At 31.8% G+C, this 25,850-nt stretch overlaps 1 protein-coding gene across 1 annotated transcript in view; it reads right to left on the minus strand.

Annotated features, from left to right (window-relative positions):
- Positions 1-25,850, minus strand: part of LOC127733965 (trichohyalin-like) — a 114,121-nt gene that overhangs the window by 44,889 nt on the left and 43,382 nt on the right. Inside the window, exon 2 of the mRNA XM_052243453.1 lies at positions 10,592-10,938. Coding sequence (XP_052099413.1) covers positions 10,592-10,938 — 347 coding nt within the window. The remainder of the gene's footprint in view (positions 1-10,591; positions 10,939-25,850) is intronic.

A 25,850-nucleotide genomic window follows, 5' to 3' on the forward strand; every position in this document is an offset into this window, starting at 1 on the left:
TTTAGACCCAAATAACACCAATGCACCGAGTCAGCATTTTCCCCGGCATTTTTAAATCAAAGTACTGAAGTACTGAACATCGGATGACCGCAAGTTCTTGTGGATGGCCAAAAGCACATATCACAGAAAAAAATCACATCTCTATACCTGAAACTGAGGTTAATGTACAGAGATATATTTTTTTCTGAGACAAGTTCGTGAGTGGATGATGAATAAATGACATGAAATTCAACCTCACCGTAATAACTATTATATTGTAGTGATACAAAGCAGTACACACAGTGGGAAAGCCACACGTCAATTCTGCGCCTCCTTCCATATGACGTAACGGACAAGAATCCAAGGGCGACAATCGCGATTTTTACATAGACGGCGACAGTATCGCACCATCTCGGTAATTTGTTTACATCGTGTACGTTTGATTTTTCAAGAAATTTATTATTAAATACAATTAAACTTGCATCATTTCATCATCAATTAGTTATATAGGTAAGTTTAACAGGTGACCATGCTATTTTTTCTTCTTAGAAGATTTTATTTTACAAGAAACAAACATCTGAAAAAGGCAAGTGACGTTGTTGTTTTGGAAGATAATAATATGGCGGGTGTTTTCCCCTTCTGAAAATAACTGACACATTTGCATCCTAATGGCTATTTAAATATAAAATGACCAAAAATAGTATCTATGATGATGGGAGTCCCTAAATATTTGCATAACTACCCATCACTCCGTGTCAAATTGCAACTGAGGCTGCGAAAGGGAAGCACATAAATCGACGCCATTTTTCAACAGATCCAGATGAATAGTAGGTTTCTGTGCTCACAAAATCCTAGTAATATTCTTTTAATGGTTAGTAGAAAGATATGAACAATATCCATAAAATTTTATTGATCAGATCGGTTTATGCCAAATTATTGCTATATATTTGCCCCTTTTTCGATGCTGAAATTTCCACAGACCACATGTAAATAAACGCCCCTTTCCCAGCGTGAGACTTCAATTTTACATAAAACTTTAATTTTGGCCGGTCAATGATAGCATTTATATTTTAGTTTAATTATTACGGTTGTGTAAAGCATTTGTGATCATTTGTTTGATTCTCTCGAATAGTAAAAAGGTTAGTTCAATGAGTATGTGACAAAAAAAATAACAACAGAATAGAGTACTATGGCTAAAAGTATATAGAATAGAGAAAAATTGACTTAAAAATATAAGGAATAGAAAATAATGTTGTGCTAATTTATTGAGAAAAGAGAATGATGGGCAAAAAGTATAAAGAATAGAGACAAATGACCTTAAAGATTTAATAATATAGAAATGGAGGACACCCCATCCAGACCCTTGTTTATGTGAACAAAGGTACCATTTTTTTGTTAGATAATGCATATATGGTCATGAAAAATATTTTGAACAGATTTCAGGTATATGAAATATTAATCAGGAGGAAAGTATCAGTTCTGCCCCTCCTTCCATGCTAAAAAAACACACAAATTATATGTGATTGATTGTTGATTTTTAACGCCACAGTATTGGCAAGGTGTTGTGGCCAGGTTTTATTGGTGGTGGATGATTGATTGCTCATATACTTTATAGTACAGCCAGAAGAATGCCCTCAGATTTGAGGGAATCTCAAATTTCACAACTGATTAGCTTCACAGTTTGAAGTCCTTGTAATTTATATATCACTCTTCCCAATAAACTGACCACAGATGTTACACATAGGTTATCTGATAAGAAAGTCAACATTTCGACATTTTCCCTCTTTACTTGAAATATAAATATAAATATTCTTCATAAGATTTTGACAATCTAGTCAGTGTTTTTTTTTCATTAATCATGTTCAGATACAGTTAAAGGATGTACTATGAAGTTATGATTTTTTTTTTATTAATTTTCCATTTTTTTTAAATTTAGAATAGACCCATAATCTGTTGTCATTTTGAAGATTAATTTTCATTAGAAATGAATATTATTAGTAATTTTCACATTTATTTTGATAAAATGTCATTTAATGATAAAAGGAAATTTCCTAAATATTTAAAAGAAATTCTTAATAGAATATTCATTAGGCAAAGACAATTTGGAAAAAGAACCCTCCTTTTTATACGCCCGTTTATGAGAGGTATTATGGTATACCGTTGTCCATCCGTCCGTCATAGATAACCACAGACCTTTGATTACAGCAATCCTAGTTCAGATAACTTGCACAAGGAGAGTTTGAATTCTCAACCTGAATGCAGACTTACTTGTGCATTTACTTTATATTTTTGCTCTCATACTGATATTTTGTTTGTAATTATGACGTTTACTTACATTTAATATCATAAAATATATATAAATATCTATTAAAAAGATTGATATGTTATTATAGTGATGAATTTAACTTTAACATGTTAAGATACTGAAGTAAATGAATAAATAAATAGAAAAAATTCTTTGAACATATGTTGCTGTATATGATTATGACCTTTTCTTATCAGACATATCATATAAAGTCATTAAAATAAATTATTTATTCACACCAAAAGTCTAAATTTTTTTGTTTATCTTTATTGAAGCTTATATACATACTTTTGATTATTTAAGATTAAAATAAGAATAATTTCAATTTCAAAAAAATAATAACAAATATCTAAAAACAAACTTAAGTATATACATTATGGGATTTTCTCATGATTGAAGGCTTTAGAGTAGCATAAAATTGCTTATATCCACTCCATTTGATTTTTTGGGAATAGTTGTCTCATTGGCAATTATTTCACATCTGATTAGTTTTACATTAGTGAAATTAGAAACATTCAATTTAAATTCAAACTTGGACCACATAAGAATCAGTAGACAATTAAAATGTAAATTATAATTTCATATGACAACTCTAGAGAAGTTGGGAAATTATTTTCATTTAATATCATATGCATAAATTATATATTTACAGATACATGTAACAATAGAAATAAGGAATAAAGAAGAGCAGGAAACATTTCCATTTTGAGGATTTATGGAACAGAGGACTATTTGACTTGTTTTTACTTTAACTTGGACTTTTTAACAATAATTATGCTTCTTAAATTTTAAACTTTATTGTTATGTGTTTGTTTTATTTTACTTTCAAAGTATTTAAGTTGTATTAAATTTTGTTTATTTCATTGAAGCTTATTTACTTATAATTATTTAAGATATTATTTACATATGTTTCATCTTAACATTATTTTTATGCATTTGTATTTATTTATCTTTTAATAAACTTTTTTTTCTTAACATTTTTATATTTTTATATATACAAAGTGAAACACCATAATCATTTAATATTGATGACATGGGGTAGATGGATGTACATGAGACAATGCTGCTGCTGCAATACAATAAAACATTCATAGATGCAAAGCAAGCACATTAGCCATATACATGTACATGTATGTACTGTAGTATTTGAGACATAAAAAAATATCAACTTCAAGGATGTAAAAGGTCTACTTTAATGATTTATTAGGTGTGAAGGACTTAAACGGAGTGGTTTTAGAATCGTTCACTTCTCCCAGAGGTATCCTTGATGTCTCTCTAGTGGCCTCTCATGACATGACTTTTCACTGTTATATGCTTCCAGGGAGATTTTGAAGTGTGGTGACCCCTGCACCTAAATAAATCATTTTCAGCAGATACGTATCTCTGTTTTCAGACTATTTGATGAAAAGTTTAAACTAATATACAAATTAGAAAAATGAAAACTGAGCAACTTGAACCCACAAAATACAGATGATCTCAGGTGCTCTGGAAGAGTAAGCAGATCCTGCTCCATGTGTAGTATTTAGAATGAGATGCATAGGTGCCCTTTCCTATATATAATCACATGATTTTGCAAATTATTGTGTGCTTTTATTATTGCAAATTTGAAGAATGGAATAAAATGTGTAAAAAGTATTGCTTTTGCAGAAAAATCAGCACACAGATATAGGAATGGTATATATGTATCTGATTTAAGTATAGATCTTGTGTCCAAGCTTTGTTTTCTTGTAATAAGCTTGGACACAGGATTTGCATTTTAATCAGATTAAAAGGTATCAGAATGCAATTTATTATTTAGATACTCACCCACTCACATTATTGCAATAATAAAAACTTTGCTATCCTTTCTGAATTTACAGTACCTAAAATTTCCATCATGATAGGCCTCGAAAAAGATTAATGTGAAATAAAAATTGTGTGTCGAAAAATTAATATCAACGCAACAAAACAGGATCACCAAAATCAGAGTGAGACATTCATATGCCATTTTCAAAGCAGACCTCAGAAGCAATATAGCTTTTTTTAATGCTCTTAATGGTCATATAGCTCTCACTTGTATTAAGACTTGTATGTACTAGGCATTGAGCATACCTGTTGAAGGTTAATCCAGGAAAGCCCTTGGATGCATTCAATTTAAAATATTTTTTTTTTCATTTTCAATGAAGGAATAGTGTAATTAATGAATGCTATATTTGAAAAATACCATTGTTAATGTTAATTTCTTCAGCAGCAGCATATCTGGGTTGAACTATTTTTTTCAACTTTAGTTTTTCCTTGGGAAAAGTTGTTTTTAAAAGAAACCCATATTGACATGATTGACAATTGATAGAGGATGATAATTATAGGTAACAGTTTTAGCCTTCAACAATTTGCAAACCAATTTGTCAAGTATAAAGGACCTTATAAAACAGCATGTGATCAAAATTCTAAATCCAGAACTAATGATAAAATAAATACAGCTACTATATATATATGGAAGAAAAACAAATTTGATGAATGGCCACTAAACTTTTTCAAAACAATTCTTTAAGAACATGCACACACTTTGAAAACACAATGATAAATATTTGTTACCAGGGCCCAGACACACTTAAACATGAATGGTTAGTGTACAACAGGTTCCTTGATAAGGACAGGCAAAATACAAATGTTTCTGTGTTAACTTCCCACTTGCATAGTAGTTTTATTTATACAATAAGAACAAAGACTAAAAATCAAGTGAAAATTATTGACTCATCAGATTTTCATGTCACAGTGGCAGGCAGGCAATATTTGTTGATTGATACTTTTAATATTTTTAAAATTGACAAGTTGACACATTTCAGGTAAATAGTTACAGAAACAAAGAATGACTGTAATAAAAAATGGCTTAAAACAGACATTAGCTGAGTGTTTACACTTTGCATTTGTGCAAGCTTTTCATTCAGACAATATTTTTGCCCAACTGAAATTTCTTGAAAGTGGGAAAAGGGGGGGGGGGGGGGGGGGGGGGGCTTCCAGACAACTGAAGTCATTTATATGGACAAATTCATTCGTAGAATTAACCAGTTTCAATGTACTACATAAATCTGTTATACACTGCAGCATAATTAAACAAATAATTAAATAAATGCAGAAAATTATTGAAACAAGGAGTCTGAGCAACATGAAAAAAATCAACAAACGACGGAGTAAAGCCTTCAACCTATCAACATTTTTATGTAAAACATATTAAAAATCCAGGAATCATCATCACACTTCATTGTCTGAATCAATTTCGTGGTTAAAAACTGGTAAAATTGACATCATTTGCTCCATTTTGCAATGAAATAACGCCAAAAACGTTAGAAAAATGTTGAATTTTGACCTCCGGTTGAGGTATTATTATGTAAACAAGACTCGAAGTGACGGGGAATTCTTTACATAGTCATGTGCCCATGTGTTTCTGGGTCACATTTATTTATATCTCAACCAATGAAAAGCTTTAGGATGCAATTGTGTCAGTTATTTTCAGACGGGGGTATTACCCGCGGTTTTTTGGAAACCAACGGAGGTAGTCTTTTGATTTATCATATTTCAATAACGAAGCACTTATTTTAATATATTTTTGGCAGTCGTGTGACAAAATCTATTCTGATGAAGATTAAACCGCAAATACTGTTGGATGATAAGTCGTTTTGATAAATTTATTGTCTGAATCATATGATAAGTTTTTGTTTACACGCTGATTACAGCGCCACCTCGAAATTTTTAGATTATGTCCCCTTTCCCGCGTGACCACCGGAAAGAACTCTTCAATGTCACTGGCTTTCCCACTGCACACTGGTTTGTTGTTATATATTATATTATTACATTGGTTGCAATGAATTACATTGATTTCCCAGTGAAATAAAAACCGATAATTTCACATGTGAAATAAACGTGGTTATTTCACTCCTCTGACGTCATACAATAATAGGCGTTGTCAAGACGTCGATAACGTCGGATCAAAACAAATTTCGATATTTGAATTCTTTGATTAGTTATTCTTTTTATTAAATTGGCAAATGGCTTTTTTTAATGAAATTAATGTAGAAAATGTAAGGAACTATATCTTTTTTCTACTTTAATTTCATTAAAAAGCCCTTTGCCAATGTAATAAAAAGAATAACTAATCAAAGAATTCAATGAATTACATTGATTTCCCAGTCAAATAAAAACCGATAAAATTTTTTTCTCTATTTGAATTCTTCGATTAGTTATTCTTTTTATTACATTGGCAAATGGCTACGCGCATTCGTGAATTAATGTGTTGTTCGGTCACTCGTTGAATATTTTTCGATATTTGAATTCCTTGATTAGTTATTCTTTTTATTACATTGGCAAATGGCTTTTTTTAATGAAATTAGTGTAGAAAATGTAAGGAACTATATCTTTTTTCTACGCATACACAATTTGTTTTGATCCGACGTTATCGACGTCTTGACAACGCCTATTGTTGTATGACGTCAGAGAGTGAAATAACCACGTTTATTTCACATGTGAAATTATCGGTTTTTATTTGACTGGGAAATCAATGTAATTCAATGCTACCAATGTAATAATTATAGAAATAAATTCAAATAGAGAAAAATAATTCACGAATGCGCGTAGCGCATGAGTTAATCATCAGTGTTGTTCGGTCACGAGTTGAATATTTTTCGAAATTTGAATTCTTTGATTAGTTATTCTTTTTATTACATTGGCAAATGACTTTTTTCTGAAATTAAAGTAGAAAATGTAAGGAACTATATCTTTTTCTACGCATTCACAATTTGTTTTGATCCGACGTTATCGACGTCTTGACAACGCCTTTTGTTGTATGACGTCAGAGGAGTGAAATAACCACGTTTATTTCACATGTGATATTATCGATTTTTATTTCACTGGGAAATCAATGTAATTCATTGCAACCAATGTAATAATTATAATTATTACATTGGTAACAATGAATTACATTGATTTCCAAGTCAAATAAAAACCGATAATTTCACATGTGAAATAAACTTGGTTATTTCACTCTCTGACGTCATACAACAATAGGCGTTGTCAAGACGTCGATAACGTCGGATCAAAACAAATTGTGAATGCGTAGAAAAAAGATATAGTTCCTTACATTTTCTACATTAATTTCATTAAAAAAAGCCATTTGCAAATGTAATAAAAAGAATAACTAATCAAAGAATTCAAATAGAGAAAAATATTCAACTCGTGACCGAACAACACTGATAATTCTATAATTATTACATTGGTAGCAATGAATTACATTGATTTCTCAGTCAAATAAAAACCGATAATTTCACATGTGAAATAAACGTGGTTATTTCACTCTCTGACGTCATACAACAATAGGCGTTGTCAAGACGTCGATAACGTCGTATCAAAACAAATTGTGAATGCGTAGAAAAAAGATATACTGTGGATTCATTTATTTTCGTGGATATCAATTTTCGTGGATAGAGAAAAAAAGACGTTTCGTGGTATACGTAAATTCGTGGAATGCTGATTACAAAAAAAAAAAAAATCGGATACGTAATTCGTGGATTTCTTTTTGATTTAGGAGATCATATAACCTCCTTGGTTTGAATAATAATAAAACAAACAAAAAAGAATGAATTCATTGAAAAAGTTTTGAATTGTCAACATCCTCGCTTGGTCATTCTAGGTTAAAGTGTTCATTGAAAACTTCTATTACAATAATGGATAGAGACAACTAATTATTTGTATGTATTACAATTTATAAATTCTTGTCGGAATTTTATAAGGCATTCAAAACTCTATGATTGAAAGCTCATTTCCCTAATCACGATATAATAAACAGTCATATATGTAAAAGGTGTGAAAATAAATGTTCCTGTCAAAAACAATATTACCTAAGGGCAATATCCCCGTACTTAATCCTATTGATTTTTAATCACCAGTAAACCAAACTATGACACGGTAATTAACAACTTGCAGTTTTTTTCCATGAACAATTTTAATCAATTTTAAAAAGTAAATTATCACTGATATTCGATATATTTATTATTGATTTAGTCAAAATACTTCAAGTGTATCTTCATTCAATAAAAACATGTGTTATGTTACAATGTTTATCGCTAGTCAACACTATACTAGAACTGCATAACATAACCGGAAATAAACATCCGACTCCATACACATTTCTCGGGATTATTCTTCGTTGAATTCTTAAATTCGTGGTTCGCTGTGACCCACGAAACCCACGAAAATTGGTATACCACGAATAAACATGAATCCACAGTAGTTCCTTACGTTTTCTACATTAGTTTCATTAAAAAAAGCCATTTGCCAATGTAATAAAAAGAATAACTAATCAAAGAATTCAAATATCGAAAAATATTCAACTCGTGACCGAACAACACTGATAATTAACTCAAAGATTAATTATCAGTGTTGTTCGGTCACATGTGAAATTATCGGTTTTTATTTGACTTGGAAATCAATGTAATTCATTGCTACCAATGTAATAATTTTCGATATTTGAATTCTTTGATTAGTTATTCTTTTTATTACATTGGCAAATGGCTTTTTTAATGAAATTAATGTAGAAAATGTAAGGAACTATATCTTTTTTCTACGCATTCACAATTTGTTTTGATCCGACGTTATCGACGTCTTGACAACGCCTATTGTTGTATGACGTCAGAGAGTGAAATAACCACGTTTATTTCACATGTGAAATTATCGGTTTTTATTTGACTGGGAAATCAATGTAATTCATTGCTACCAATGTAATAATTATAGAATAACTAATCGAAGAATTCAAATATCGAAAAATATTCAACTCGTGACCGAACAACACCTTAATTCACGAATGCGCGTAGCGCATGAGTTAATTATCAGTGTTGTTCGGTCACGAGTTGAATATTTATAGAATAACTAATCGAAGAATTCAAATAGAGAAAAATATTCAACGAGTGACCGAACAACACATTAATTCACGAATGCGCGTAGCGCATGAGTTAATTATCAGTGTTGTTCGGTCACGAGTTGAATATTTTTCGATATTTGAATTCTTTGATCAGTTATTCTTTTTATTACATTGGCAAATGGCTTTTTTTAATGAAATTAATGTAGAAAATGTAAGGAACTATATCTTTTTTCTACGCATTCACAATTTGTTTTGATCCGACGTTATCGACGTCTTGACAACGCCTTTTGTTGTATGACGTCAGAGAGTGAAATAACCACGTTTATTTCACATGTGAAATTATCGGTTTTTATTTGACTGGGAAATCAATGTAATTCATTGCTACCAATGTAATAATTATTATATACAGTTACATGTATATATAATTTTCATCCATTTGTATATCATTATATTCTACTATTCTAATAATAGAGCAGTGCAAGTGCATGGTGGACACTCTTCTGTAAAAATCCGATTTTTTCTAAAAGATTGGATATGAGTAGGCATTCATATTTTCCCACAACAAACAATTACAAAGTTACCGGTCCTTGCCGGGATTATCGTAAAACGTTCTTGAGATAAATTTTCCGCATGCTTTAACACAATTTTTCGGTACGTGTGCATAGATAATATCAATGATTTTTTACTTATATATATATATATCTAACGACAAAACATTTACATATTATTAATTTATGTTCTAAACAAAAATATTTTTATCAGTATTCATTGAAGAGATATATTTATAACAAACGATAAGGAATGTTAGTTTGCACTCGTTAATATCCGCGTATTTATCATGTTTATAGATCGGTTACAAACCCAAAACGAAAGTTACGTAATGGAAATCTAGACGATAGCCATACATCGAAATGCCCTCACAGTCATCGCGATGTAAAAATTAAATACCTCGAAAAGGAGGTCCATGATCTATCAATAATTTTAGCTTATTTTGTTCCTTAACCAATGCTCTTCTGACTTATAGTATCAATTTTAAATTCTAGATTTTTTTTAATTTCACCTAAGTACATCCTTAACATTGAAAATCTGAAAGTGCCAATACGTATTTTGAACGACGCCGGAGATCAGAATTGACATTTCTGTTGCATTTGCTCGCTATGCAATTCAATTCAATCTTCAAAAGTATGTCTATATGTATCTGCACACTTTATACTGTGATACATCTAGGTTTTTAGAATGTTTTTGGTTTCTAAATTTAAAATGGTTGCCTTTCGATCGTTTCTGATAGGTCCAGTTAGAGCGAAATGAGTTTGAATTTTTCCTATCGAAATAATTCATTATTAAAAGCTGCTGGTCAACAAAAACAAATGATTTGATGTTCGTATAGAGTAACATTTTATAAATCGCATTAAACTTGCCCTTGCTGCCCCAAAGTTATCTCGGTAGAAGACCCATTCCATCTGATGAGCCATTTTGTAGAGCAGGGCAAATCTTGTTATGCATCCCCAGTTATGTGGTAGGCTACTTCCTACAATCCTCAACCCGAACACTTCAGTTAGATCTGGAAATGAAACTTGGAAAAATAGTTTTTTTATCGTCTGTTTGTGTTTGTTCCTGGTGTTAGTATGGAAATGGTATGGTTCCACTGTAAGACCACCATTTGCTCGCCAAGCCTGACTCGAATCTCCTGTAGCCGTGAACACATCGCTAGGTGGAATTCCAGTACTGGAATAACGCCATTTTGGTTTAGTCTTGCAAATTAGCGCTAATAAAAAAGAAAGTAATGAAATAATTCCAATAAAAGACACCTTATTGACATAAATACATCTATGATTTAAATGTTTTGGTATTTGATTTAAGAGCATACAATACAATTTTGATCCCACGGTGACTTTTTTACGAAAATTTGCATACAAGCTATTTTTCACCTAGTCAATTTAAATATGTAATGAAAAATATACCTTCATGTGCTACTTCACGAGATAAATGGGGTCGAAATTTTAGACAATTACTCAAAATTTCGTTTTTTTGGACATTTCTATCCTTTGGACATGTTGGATAAACATACCTAACTATTTTGATTCAAAAGATAAACACAAGCGGATTTTTGTAAAAACATTTGGAAAATCTTCTTTACATAAGTATGCTCTAAATTTGTATAAAACATTTTTATCAAAGTTTCATGATTTTAGAAAAAAAACGGCATTTTTTGTTGTATATTTATCTAATTTAAAAAAAAATTCATCGGTGACTTTTTCATATTCAAAGTACTGAAGTACTGAACATCGGATGACCGCAAGTTCTTGTGGATAGTCACAAAGTGACAAACACTTGTCTCAGAAAAAAAATTACATCAGTATACCTGAAAGTGAGGTTAATGTACAGATATATTATATTTTTTTTCTGAGACAAGTTCGTGCGTGGATGATGAATAAATGACAGGGAATTCAACGTCACCATAATAACTATTATATTGTAGTGATACAAATCAGTATAGTATAATTACTCTGGTTTTTGTCATGTATATATTATATTAATGTTTGTATATAACAGTTACATGTATATATAATTTTCATCCATTTGTATATCATTTTATTTTACTATTCTAATAATAGTGCAGTACAAGTGCATGGTGGACACTCTTCTGTGATAATTCGATTTTTCTAATAGATTGGATTTCAGCAGGCATACATATTTTTCCGCAAAAAGTTGAATCATATTGCCGTAATTTGTGCTGTGTACATACTATTTTTTTATTAATATCTTTTAATATTTTAACGCACCAAAGACATTATAAACTCTTGTTTAATTCACCTGAACTAATTCTATTTTTGAATTATATTCTATTATATTATTGTAAATATAAAGATATCCGCTTTTCGGTTGAGTAAATATTTTAAAATTGCTCATCCGATAAGTGGAGTGCTCCGAATATAAACGGAGGTGCATACCTGAACAGAACAGATATTCTTCCGCATGCGTTAACACAATTTTTCTGTACGTGTGCATAGATATTTATAATGATTTTTTACTTAACTTTATATATATATTTCTAACGACAAAACATTTTCAATTAATTTATGTTCTAAACAAAAATATGTTTATGAGTATTCAATGAAGAAATGAATTTATAACAAGCGACAAGGAATGTTATTTTGCACTCGATAATGTCCGCTTATATAGACCGGTTACCAGTCAAACACGAAAGTTACGTAAGAAGAAATATCGTCGGCAACAATACATCGGAATGCCCTCACAGTCAGCGCGATGTAAAAATTGGGACAAATAATCTTCATACGTAAACAAACCTTACGTCATTTTAAAAAAGAGGGGTCCATGAACTCGTTTTCAAGTTAAATCAGTCTGAATGATGAAAATCGGTCGAAAAATGCATCTTTTCCCAATATGTCACAGGTTGACGTCGCGAAAATAACATTTTACGTTAGCAACGTCATTACCTCCCCTGTAACTGTATCGTATGCCCTTAAGGTACATCATATTTCTTAAGAACGTGTGTATATTGCGTGAGAGAGAGATAGAGAGAGGACCAATTTCCCCTAACTTTATTTTACAATAGGGCAATTTCTAAAAGTCTGTCATGTGTGCACTTTAAGAATCTTACAACCTAATGGCTTATTCTAAACAGTTGACTTAACCATTACTGTCTGAAGATGGCCCAAAACAGTAAGTTTGACAAAATTGGCCAATTTTGAGTATTTATTAAATAAAATGTATAAGAAGGACGTTCATAACCAAATCAAAAATAATGTTGGAAGTAAAGTTGTATATTAATTTATATTTAGTACAATCATGAGGGTATAATTGTCTTTATGGTGTTTTCTAGATAAATACATATTTTAGTGTACAAGCATATGTAATAACTCTTATAAACTGGATTTAAAATTAAAAACACGTAGGCCTGATGATATTTTTAAAATACGGACGCACACATTACATACCGATAAATACATTATTTTATGTAAGAACCTTTGTAAAAAATAAATGCAATTATGTTATTCCTTTATTAAGGGGACGACCATTTGATTTTCTTTGGAGGGAAAGTGTGAGACAGGATATATTCATTTATTTTCCTCTGTTGCTACGCATGCTTTTTTCCCGCGCGAACATTTATTTTCATTTTGTACATATTATATCCCCAACTATCCAGCATTATATGTCGCAGAATATTCATTTTAATTCTGTCTTGTGAAAAGTAATTTATTTTCAGTTCTTACCAAGACAAGTTATTCATTTTGAACACCATCCCCACACCCCTTTCCCAACTCTTCCCCAGCAAATCAAATGGTCGTCTTCTAGCCCTTACCGGTATCACGGCTGGCATTCAGTATATCGAGAACAATTATCATGAAAGAATAAGTAACGGTGGTCAAGTATTGTGATTGGATCGTGAAGGAAATCTTAAGGATGTGAAGGAAGACACATGCAACGTCAGTAAATAATCTAATTTAATGAATTGTAATGACATATATTGGAAAAATAAAACTGTCTGTCAAAATGGATCAACATTATGATCAGTATTTGAGAAAAATCAAGTTTCAAAAGTACACCGTTTTTATAAAACTACAAAAGGTAAATTGCTCATCGAAATTTCAAAGAAATAAAAATGAAAACAATAATGATTTTTTTCATATTTTGAATGCATAACTACTTTTTTTCGTTAAAATATCGTTTTATATTACTGTTTAAAATGGTCCTTAAAGTTTTTTGTTTAGTTTAATCAAAAACTTCGCAAAAACGGAAATATTTGTAAAAAAAATGATATTTCGGATCGTGAAAGATCGGGTACCAATTTTTGATGATCGTGAAAAAGGATCGTGATAGATCTGTTGCCGCTTATTCATTATTGCAAAAATCCACAAAAACGATTAAATCATTCTTTAAAGGGTGACATGATTATTTATATTTGTAATTGGTATAGCAACAGATTGTATTTGCGAGACTTATTCTGCTTCACTTTTGTTTGTGAATAGAGCTATGTCTTAGATTCATGAATTCTTTTATTACACTAATTTTGTAGTTGTTATTGGCTTTGAACTGGCTGCCAGTAACTGCGATTACTCTCATAAATGTACTTTGTGTCTTTTTTGCTGTGAGGGATGCAGAAATACCATGCCACGTCCGGTCTGTATTTTTGATAGATGTTTTTTTCTGCTTTGAATCGATCTGATGAGTTAAGCCGTTTCTCGATTGAATTGTTTCATATTTTTCATGTCGGGGCCTTTTATAGCCGACTATACGGTATAGGTTTTTTTCATCGTTGAAGGCCGTACTTTTGCCTATAATTTCTTACATCCACTTCATTTGAACTTTGGTGGATAGTTGTCTCATTGCCAATCATATCACATCTCCTTATTTTTACTATGATAGCTTAATGTCATTGAATCTGATTGTTTGATAATATCACATCGACTTGTTGCTTTATAATAATATAAGTCCGTCTGTCCGTCCTGCATAAGTTTTAAGTCGTATGAAAAGTTAAGATGGTCTCATCTGATATCCATTAGTTTTATGCACAGTCATATCTATAAAACGAAGATCCTTGTTGATTTTTGTAAAAATTAAAAAAAAAAACATTGTTTAAAAAACCGCAGGAAAACAACGGTCATATTCCTGACTTGACACAGGCATTTTCTTTAGTTAATGGTGAATTAAACCTGGTTTTCTATCTTCCTAATAATCCCACCTGTACGACAGTTTTTTTTTAATGTTCCGTTATATTGCCAAATTGGGTGAGCAACTCAAACAGACATAAATGGTTAACGCGGCCATAACTGGGATCCAGCAGCCAAAACTGTGTAAACTTACATCACAGACATACAACACAACTGAATTAAACGTTCAAACACACTTACAATTAATTCAAACAAAGACGCCAACAAAAAAAATCTTTGTAGTTAATAATGCAGTCAGTATAATAAAGTATAATGACATATACACTTTCCCGATAAAATACAAAATAAGTAAAATATAAATACAAGGTTATACAAAACAGGGGTGACCTTCCGTTTACGGATTCGGACCTTCACACAGGTAGTTAGGTACACCATCTTTTCCGCAAGTTAATTGTTTTTCTGTTCGGTATTAAATTAATAGTTAAGATCCATTTTGTTACATCTGGTGATCCGTTTATTTGGTAATCGCCAATGGCAGTCAGCAGAGTTTAAGAACATCCGTTGTTCGACCTGCTAGTCAAATGCGTTTTGTTAAAATATACTTTTTCACTTTTTTTGTCTTTTGGAAAATGTTGTTTGTGTTGTATTTAGACCCCTCTACCAAGAAGTTTGTTTTGCATGCACACGTATAAAAATTGCGGTTTTTATCCAACGCAATGAGTAGGTTTGAACGTTGTTTTCAATTTAGACTTGTTTATATTTTTTCGTTTGGGCTTGTATTATATTTGCCTTCGGGTTTATATGATCCGTTCATCCTATTTTGACCCTACAAAATTCAAGAATCTATCCTAAATTGGGATAAATTATATGGCCTTCCAAATACCGTTTTGATTCCTAACATCACTGAAGAGACATTAATTGTCGAAATCCGGATATGGTGTACTAATTTTTGCACCTATTTGTTTGCGGTATACCATCTTTTCCGCAAGTTTATTGTTTTCTGTTTGGTATTAAATTAATAGTTAAGATCCATTTTGTTACATCTGGTGATCCGTTTATTTGGCAATCGCCAATGGCAGTCAGCAGGGTTTAAGAACATCCGTTTTTCGACCTGCTGGTCAAATGCGTTTTGTTAAAATATACTTTTTCACTTTTTTGGTCTTTTGGAAAATTTTGTTTGTGCTGTATTTAGACCCCTCTACCATGAAATTTGTTTTGCATGAACATGTATAAAAAAGGTTTGAACGTTGTTTTCAAATTAGACTTGTATATATATATATGCGTTTTGTTAAAATATACTTTTTCACTCATTTGGTCTTTTGGAAAATGTTGTTTGTGCTGTATTTAGACCCCTCTACCAAGAAGTTTGTTTTGCATGCACACGTATAAAAATTGCGGTTTTTATCCAACGCAATGAGTAGGTTTGAACGTTGTTTTCAATTTAGACTTGTTTATATTTTTTCGTTTGGGCTTGTATTATATTTGCCTTCGGGTTTATATGATCCGTTTATCCTATTTTGACTCTACAAAATTCAAGAGTCTATCCTAAATTGAGGTAAATTATATGGTCTTCCAAATACCGTTTTGATCCCTAACATCACTGAAGAGACATTAATTGTCGAAATCCGGATATGGTGTACAAATTTTTGCACCTCATTTTTGTGGTATACAATCTTTTCCACAAGTTTATTGTTTTCTGTTTGGTATTAAATTAATATTAAGATCCATTTCGTTAGATCTGGTGATCAATTTATTTGGCAATCGCCAATGGCAGTCAGCAGGGTTTAAGAACATCAGTTGTTCGACCTGTTAGTCAAATGCGTTTTGTTAAAATAGACTTTTTCACTTTTTTTGGTCTTTTGGAAATTGTTATATATATATATATATATATAATATTCATAATTACTCTTAATATCAGCACAACAATGTTAAATCTGCAAATTTGCGGAAGCAAATTTTTGTTCTTCCCTCCCTGGGATTCGAACTCATGCTATTGGGATATCGTGACAACACCGCCTGCACTGTGTCCAGCGCTCTAGACCAATCGGCCATCTTGACTGCACATATATACATTGTATATAATCGCCAATGGCAGTCAGCAGGGTTTAAGAACATTTGTTGTTCGACCTGTTAGTCAAATGCGTTTTGTTAAAATATACTTTTTTACTTTTTTAGTCTTTTGGAAAATGTTGTTTGTGCTGTATTTAGACCCCTCTAACAAGAAATTTGTTTTGCATGCACACGTATAAAAATTGCGGTTTTTATCCAACGCAATCATAGGTATGAACGTTGTTTTCAATTTAGACTTGTATATATATATAAGAAAATTATTAAAAGATAATAACGGTTTCAATTCATCACTTTTACTAGTACTTTCACTGCTTTCACAGATATAAATACATCATGGAAAAAAACAAAACGCATTAATTCTTTGTAAGTGATTACACTCTTCAACCAATTACATGTATGTCAATTGGTAAAAAATATGTTGCTTTCTGATCATTATCCCTGGTCACGATCAAAATAATGAATCAAAGCTGTTCATAATGATACTCATATGATCTTCATAGTGTGTCGCCTTTTGTGTTTTATTAAAAAAAACTGCATTTTTTCTTTAACATAGTACACCGTATGATTAAAGTCATATGAAACGAGTTTCTTGTAATTTCGATGTTATCGAAATTATTGAACCAATGCATGCATATATGCTAAACTAAGTCCTGTATGCACGTTTTTTTCTATATTTATAACGAATCTATAACGTATTATCGACAAATAATATTTCATTCCGGGATTGTTGATTGCAAGCTAAATAACTTTATAGTTAGTTGCCGAAGAAATAAGTGAATTATAAGAGCCACGATATTTTATTTTTAAATTTTCCATGCGTTCTCATCTATTTATTAAACTTTTCCTTAACAGTTATTAAATGATTTGTTGCATTAAATTTGTTCTTTAAGATTCAGTTATTACTACTAGTATTTACCTTCCAGTGCACATTTGTTTACATTCTTTTATCATGTTTTTCCTTCGCACTTGCGCAGTGCGGTGGCCGAAGTTCTAACGAGAGGTCTCGTAGTAAAGGTTACTGCATACGCGAAAATATCGGCGAATTAGTATACGGGAAGACAATAATTCAATTGCAGTACGTCTATTAAGATTTTAATAATATAAAGGATTTTCTTCTACAAGGAATTTCACGTACACTTGTTTTATAGTAAAACTTAGCCATTCCAGTATATAAAACATATTCAACTTTTTTTTAATTCAAAGTTCGTATGACTTTTAAGGAAGTTGAATCATATTGACAGACAAATTTTTTTTTTCCTGATTTGTTCCATCCTTTGATAATACAGCAGATTTTTCACAGATTTTGAAGTAGAATTACATTTAATTACTTTCACGATTCGATCGCAATGCTTGACCACCGTTAGTTATTCTTTCATGATGATTTTTCTCAATATACCGATATTCTCGAATGACACCCGTGGGTATGTATCCATAATAAAAAAAAAAAGTCGAGAAAATCAATAGTTAAACAATGCCGGTGACGATACTGATCAAAAGTTATTTCTTTACAATCGTATATTTTAAAGAAATTATTTGTTAAACTGTGTTATTAGATATATACATGCAAAGACGCGATGTTTTGTGTTCATTATTTACATAGATAATTGCATTAGAAGCTTGTGAAACTGAAATTTAAAGAATGTTAATCTTTGCTGCATATAATTGATAAAAAAAAATCATGTACATACAAAATCTAAAGATCTTTCAGGTAAAACATTTCAACGTGTTCCACATAGTCCTTGGTCTGTGACAATGTCCCAAAATATACCTACTTTTGCACATCTCAAGTTTTCGTTTACACCGGTCTGCTCTTGTCACATGAACTTTCAAAATAGAAATATTGTCTTTTCATGAATATAACAATTTAAAAGTCATGTCTGTGCAGGTTAAAAAATTAAAGATAAATATCTTAATCCATTAAGATTTTTACTATTTTTTTTATACAATTTTAAGAACAGGTCGTCTCGATTTCCATACATGTATTTGCAACTTCTCGATCTATTCACATTCGGGATAAGGTCTGTTTGAAGGCCACGAAGTGCCGATATTGGCCCTGTGAGTTGACAAAAAATAAAAATAAAAGAGAAACAAGGTGGATCCTTTATAGCTAAAACATATCTATGTATATAGTTATTTGTTTTATTGTAGTATTAAATCATATTTTTGTGACGTCATTAATGTGACGTAATACCCGGAATCAAATAGGAACGCTCAAAATGTCCAAATTCTTAAAGAATTTCACACTTTCTGGTTAAATTTTGCATCGGCCACAGGCCTCGACCAAAGTAATTTCACTCTTATTTTGATTGTTTGACACTTTGACTCAGTTTGCAAAAATATTTAGCGGTCGAGGCCGGTGGCCACATCGAAAATTTAACTTTTGCTAACAAGCAAATCCTGATTCAACGCCGCCATTTCCGAGGTACGATAGATTCTGTGACGAAATAAGTGTACCAAGAACTTGTACAACTGCTATAAATAGAACAAAATTCTATAATTTATTATTTTTTTATTTATAACAAACAAAAAAGAAGAAAATGGAATAACAAGTCTTTGGTTTTAGCAAAGCTTAGTTAACAGCCGATCCAGCGAGGTTTTTAAACACGGATAGATACGTTCTCATAACTGTTATATTAGAAAACAAGATAAATTGGTGGAAATAAAAATTATGAATTTGCAAATTATCTTAAAGTTCATTTCCACGTTGTTTTGTAATAAATAGCCCGGTCTGTGCTATGCAAACAAAAATATGACAGTTTTAAATTAGAGCCATAGTTTTTTCCCGTAAAATTCTACATCCAGCAGATCGATATGGGTGCATGTCTACATAAAAATTTAATACAAATTTCCTTTTAGATACACGTATTTTGTTTTTTAAAGACGAAATCGTCGAAATGTAACCTCCGCAGAATGTAAACTCATGTTGACGCTTTGATGAAGTACTTTCTTTCACGTCCGCATTTTCTATCATGTATGGCATGTCAAGTTAACATTTTAAATAATTACTACGCAGTCGGAAAGCTGACCCCGGTTTATGGAACGCCACAGCTGTCTTATGTGGAACTCTGATATTACTTTATATTATTAATTCGTATATTTTAACTAATTTGATTCGTTCAGGGATAGTCACATGTTAAACTATATTTTCGAAGGTAGAGAGAAAACGGCGGATAGCAAAAAACATATTGCACAGCAAAAAACATATTGCACGGTTATTTTTAGAATATCTAAAAACCGATATACTTTGTGACGTCATATAATGAATTTCATGATATTGTTAAAAGTTTTATAAAAAATATCTATGATCGATTATTTGAAGAAAAAAAATCTTCAAATACATAACATGTGAAAGAAAAACATCAAAAAAGTAAATGAAATAACAACTAATCTGTTGTTATTGTCTAGGAGACAATATGATATCTATGAAATTACAACAAAATCAAATGATGATTTTGATACAAATATGGTCGGAAATTAATAATATAACAATTATAGCCTATTTATGAGGTCAATACAGGATATATCGACCTCGGACTTCGTCCTCAGTCAATATACTTCTTTCAGGTCGATATATCTTGTATCGACCTCCTACAAAGGTTATAATTGTATAATGTTGTTTTATTGTTACTTGATGATATTTTGTCTTTACTTAATATGGTTTTGACATTACGTAATGATATTTGATATAATTCAATACACCTTATCGCTATTCCAGCTTGACCCGAGAATCGACGGTGCTTGAACTTTTGACGTCATACAACAATCACTTTTTTCCATTGCGACGTCAGATATTTTCTATTATGACGTCAAAATTTTACGGGAACTTTTGTGATGTCCAGTAATGGCGGACAACGGACAAATAGCGATAAGGTGTATATGGAATAGTCATTACCTAATGATATTTCGATATTACACAACATGGTTTCGTATTGATTTGATATAGTTTTGTCATTACTCAATATGGTTTTGTCATTACTCGATGTGGTTTCACCATTATTTAATATGGTTGTGTCATTAGTCAATGTGGTTTTAACATTACTTGATGTGAATGTGACTTAAAGACCAAACAGCCTATTCAGTTCTACCAGTGATTTTTCCTTAAAATTTTGTGTGAAGGTATTTCATGATTTGAGGAACAAAATACGATAAAAAAAATTGGAGGTCACCGACTTAGTTTTGTCACTATTGCAACCTCAGTTTCGTGTTTTCCCGAATATTAACATGATATTTGCTTGTTATTTAAACTCTCAAAAAATCCCATTATATCAAACCTACAAGCATAATTCTTGTTTCATGTTAAACAGTAGATTTGTGTCTATCAAATACAGGTTCAAGAGTTTAAGACTCTTATTGTTTTGATCTTAAAAAATATGATTTATTTCATTCCCGCCAAAAGTAAAACGCAAGAATGAAAAACGTTTCAAGTATTAAAAAATATCTACCAGTGATTTTTTCATAAAAATTTCAAGAAGGAAAGTGCCATGTGTACTCTTCAAAATAAAGCAAAAAAATGTATATGTCACCGACCTTTCAAAAAAGTTATGATTAATTTTCATGTTTTTTTCTCGTTCGTTTTGAAGAAAAGAGTTGTCTTTCTTCAGAACATTGAATCTGACGTCATAGTACAAGTTTTCCTTGCTGGCGCACTGTTTGAAAAAAATTGCAAATTGGACGTTTGAAACCCACATTTAAATTTTCAAGAATCAAGAATAACAACTAGATTCACCTACTTTATTATCCGGTAATACAAGAGATCACATGTATGTATCAGTATCAGATCTCATGACGTTGTTGCCGCACAAAATTAACCTTAAGAAACACCATCCGTCGGAATGAAAAATTGTTCGAAATAACCTTTTACGACGCTTTAGAAAGGAAAGTCTGTTTTTGTCCTCTCCCTCTCATTAGCAAAATCATTGAAAATAAAAAGAGAAATGAAAGATGACACTCGCAAACTTACAGACTCATTGACTATATTAGACTAGATGTGTGGGTTTTTTTTGTCGCGTCAATTTCAGAACTTCGCCCTAGCGTGGATAGTAAAATGGGGGTTTGTCTCAAAGTTGGTAAAATCACTCGAAACTATGTGAGACATGCGCAGTAGTGATAGATATGTAGTATAAATATAGAAATTGAATATTTTAATCAACAAACAAACAAATTAAAAAAAAATTTCTGTATCATATACCCAAGCGCCTGTGAGTACTTTTAGTAAAAAATTGTTATTCAAACACACCTACTCTGTTGTTATGACTCATTAGAAAGGTATTTCACTTGACCCATATATTGCATTTTTAGTACTGAGATTTTTTATTGTTATTATATCATCATATAATATAAAAATAATAGAATCTGAAGCGAGATGATGTATCAAATATTTTTGCTTTATACGTTTTCAAGACAGAAGAGTCACCTCAAACACACCAGAACATGAAAAGGTGTACTATACTTTTTTTTACTCTTTTCGACGAGTTCTATTTCTTTTGATTAATTTCAACTGGGTATCCGCCTGTAAATGTATATATACATTTTGAATCGATCTAAATAAAACCAGTTAGCGTTCACATTATATTCAATCCTAACTATCTCTATCAGTCTAGGGGGAGTTCAACGCAGGATTAAGGGCATACGATACAGTTTTGATCCCATAATGAAATTTTGATGAAAATTTGCATATAGGCTATTTTTTACCTGATTAAATCAAATATGTAATAAAAAATATACCATCATGTGCTACTTTTTGAGTAAATTGAGGTTGAAATTTCAGATATTTCCTCAAAATTCGGATTTGTGGACGTTTTTTTCTTTTCGATAGAAATACATAACTTTTTTGTTTTAAAAGATAAACACAAGCTCTTTTTTGTTAAATTATTTGTAATTTCTGTTTTATATAAATGTTCTATAAATTTGTACATTTCATTTTTACAAATAACTCATATTAATCAAATGATCATGATTGTAGAAAAAAAAACGTCATTTTTTGCTGTATATTTATCAAATTTAAAAAAATTGCACTATTGACTTTTTCATGAAAATTGGTAAACCTAATCTTCATACGTAATCAAACCAAATGTCATTTTAAAAAAAGAGGGGTCCATGAACTCGTTTTCAAGTCAAATCAGTTTGAATGATAAAAATCAGTCGAAAACTGCATCTTTTCCCGACAAGTCACAGTTTGACGTCGCGAAAATAACAATTTATATTATCAACGTCATTACCTCCCTTGTAACTGTATCGTATGCCCTTAAAGGAAATTTGTGAATGTGATCAATATAATTGTAGTTTTGTTATTTGTCTATATCTAAGAGAAGATTGATTGATTGATTTTTGGTGTTTTAACGCCACTTTTAAGCACCGTTTTTGGGCTATTTCGTGGCGGCCAGTTTTTATTGGTGGAGGAAGCCGGAGTGCCCGGAGAAAACCACCGACCTTCGATAGAAAAACTGACAATCCTAGTCAATTAAGATTGGAGTCGAGTGCACCCGCACGAGCGGGGTTCGAACTCACAACCTCAGTGTTGACTGGCTAGTGATTACAGTAGTAACTACTTAGACCACTCGGCCACCGAGGCCCCTCTGAGAGAAGAAGATATAATTGATGGAATTCATCCTTCAATAGAAACCGGTGTCCCAAAACTATAGTACGTGCATACAAGAAAGTTCTGAATAAAATGATGGGCTAAAGAAGTATTTTGACAATTGGAATAAATCTACTAGACAAAGTTACTCAAACAGAAATAGACATATAACCTCGCTACATTCTGTATGTGCCTTTCCCAAGTCAGGAGCCTGTAATTCAGTGGTTGTCGTTTGTTTCTGTGTATCATATTTGTTTTTCGTTCATTGTTTTGTACATAAATTAGGCCGTTAGTTTTCTCGTTTGAATTGTTTTACATTTGTCATTTCGGGGCCTTTTATAGCTGACTATGCGGTATGGGGTTTGCTCATTGTTGAAGGCCGTACGGTGACCTATAGTTGTTACATTCTGTGTCATTTGGTCTCTTGTGGAGAGTTGTCGCGATGGCAATTATACCACATCTTCTTATTTTTATATATAAAAGAGCAAAAATATGATAGATTTGAAGAAGCTAACATGTATACAAGAGAATATAAAAATAACTATTATGTAAAGAATGAACAGCCACATACCTATATGTACAGCCAGGGACCCTCAAATCAGAATCATAATATACACATGAATTGAATATTGGCAGGACAAAAGGAACTATGACACAAGTGATACACAATATTTTGATTATGATCATTGTATGAAGCAAAAGTACAATACATAAATCCGTCCGTCATCAGAATGATGAAAATGCTCAAGAAAAGCTTAAATGGGTTTTAACATCTCTATTAAAAGAATTGTACTTAATATACTAGTATTATATTCAGATACTATTAGCTGTTATAGTTACCGCCAATAACAGTTTCATATTCCTGAAACGATTTTCCGATGTGCATTTGACATTAACTCTTTCTCTTCCTGTTTTACGATAATATGACTTGGCATTTTACTGTGTTAGTCAATAAATAGACAATATCTCAAGTCGTACATTTGTGTAGTGATTTTCCTTATTGGCGTGGTGGCAGCGAGATTACGTCCCACGTTCTTCGTACAAATGTGTGCAAGTCATTCCGTAATAAAAACATTACTGTGAACGCAAGTGAACGACAACCCAAATCATCCTTAACATGGCTAGTTCCACCCGGGTACCGAAACAGTGGTGCTTAACAAAGATAGAAACTGTTAACACTTTTGAAAACTGGCGCCAGAACCTTATATACATTATCTTTAGACAAAAACTTAGCACCTTTTCTTGTGTCTGGAACAAAATGGGAAAAAAAACAAAAACAACAACTCACAGGGGGTTTGAAAATGATGGGGAAGAAGTCCCAGAAGGCAACAGAAAAACACGCGAGCAAAAAGTTAGCATGCTAGAGCTTAGGTTAGGACAGATTGCCAACTACTGCCAAATAATTTCTAGGAACACTATTGTTAAAAACTCCACATCGATTGACAACATTTGGAAAACCTTCCGCCTCCACTATGGTTTTCAAGATTACAGGTGCGCATTTTGTTGGTTTGATGCTATTCACTATGGTCCAGGTTAGATACCTGAAGATTTGTACAAACGATTAATGGCCTTTATTGAAGACAGTCTGTTAAGAAAAGATATGGATATAACTCACCACGATGAAGACATAGAGGACGACAAGGAACTATCACCTACATTAAAACCTCTTAATATTGACATGGCTTCGTCTCATCCATCCTGAGCTACCTAAACTTATAAAACAGAGATATGGTACAGAGCTTCGGGCGAGAACACTAGCGTCTATAAAACCAGAAATATCATAAGCTCTAGAATCACTTCTAGAAGAATTACGTACAACAGAGGATGCCAAATCCATGAGAGCAGCCGTCAAGCGCTTTCCAAAGACAAAACAATCTTCGTTTGTGCCCCGCTCAAACTTCAAATCATTCCCACTGTGCAAATCAGCAGGATGACCTGGCCGTCATTTTCTTAGTCAATGCACATACTTATCACAACAAGATCGACAATTTATGGCTAAAGCTCGTGCTATATCTGATATTCATGATGTTGACGAATGCGATTCAGATAACAATGATTCAACCTTTCAAGACCAGTTCCCCGTAGCATCTAACAGAGTTCAGATTTAACAATCACCTTATATTGACGTTTATTATGGCCACAATCCTACAAGACTTACGTCTCCGAATCTGGTGTTCTGAATCTTAACACTTTTGCTCTTGAACATGTTCTATGTGTTCAAAAAGTGTTACAGGGCTTTTGAACGCGTCGACGAACAAAAGTGTTAAGATTCAGAACACCAGATGTTCACTTTCAGAACAGTTGACAAAAGTGTTCAAAGTGATGGTGTTCAAATGTGGAACATGTTCTATTTTCAAGCGTACATAATTTTCCATAAGTACTCAACTAAAACTGTTA

The sequence above is a fragment of the Mytilus californianus genome, unplaced genomic scaffold (assembly GCF_021869535.1).
Source record: "Mytilus californianus isolate M0D057914Y unplaced genomic scaffold, xbMytCali1.0.p SCAF_3, whole genome shotgun sequence".
Classification (NCBI taxonomy): domain Eukaryota; kingdom Metazoa; phylum Mollusca; class Bivalvia; order Mytilida; family Mytilidae; genus Mytilus; species Mytilus californianus.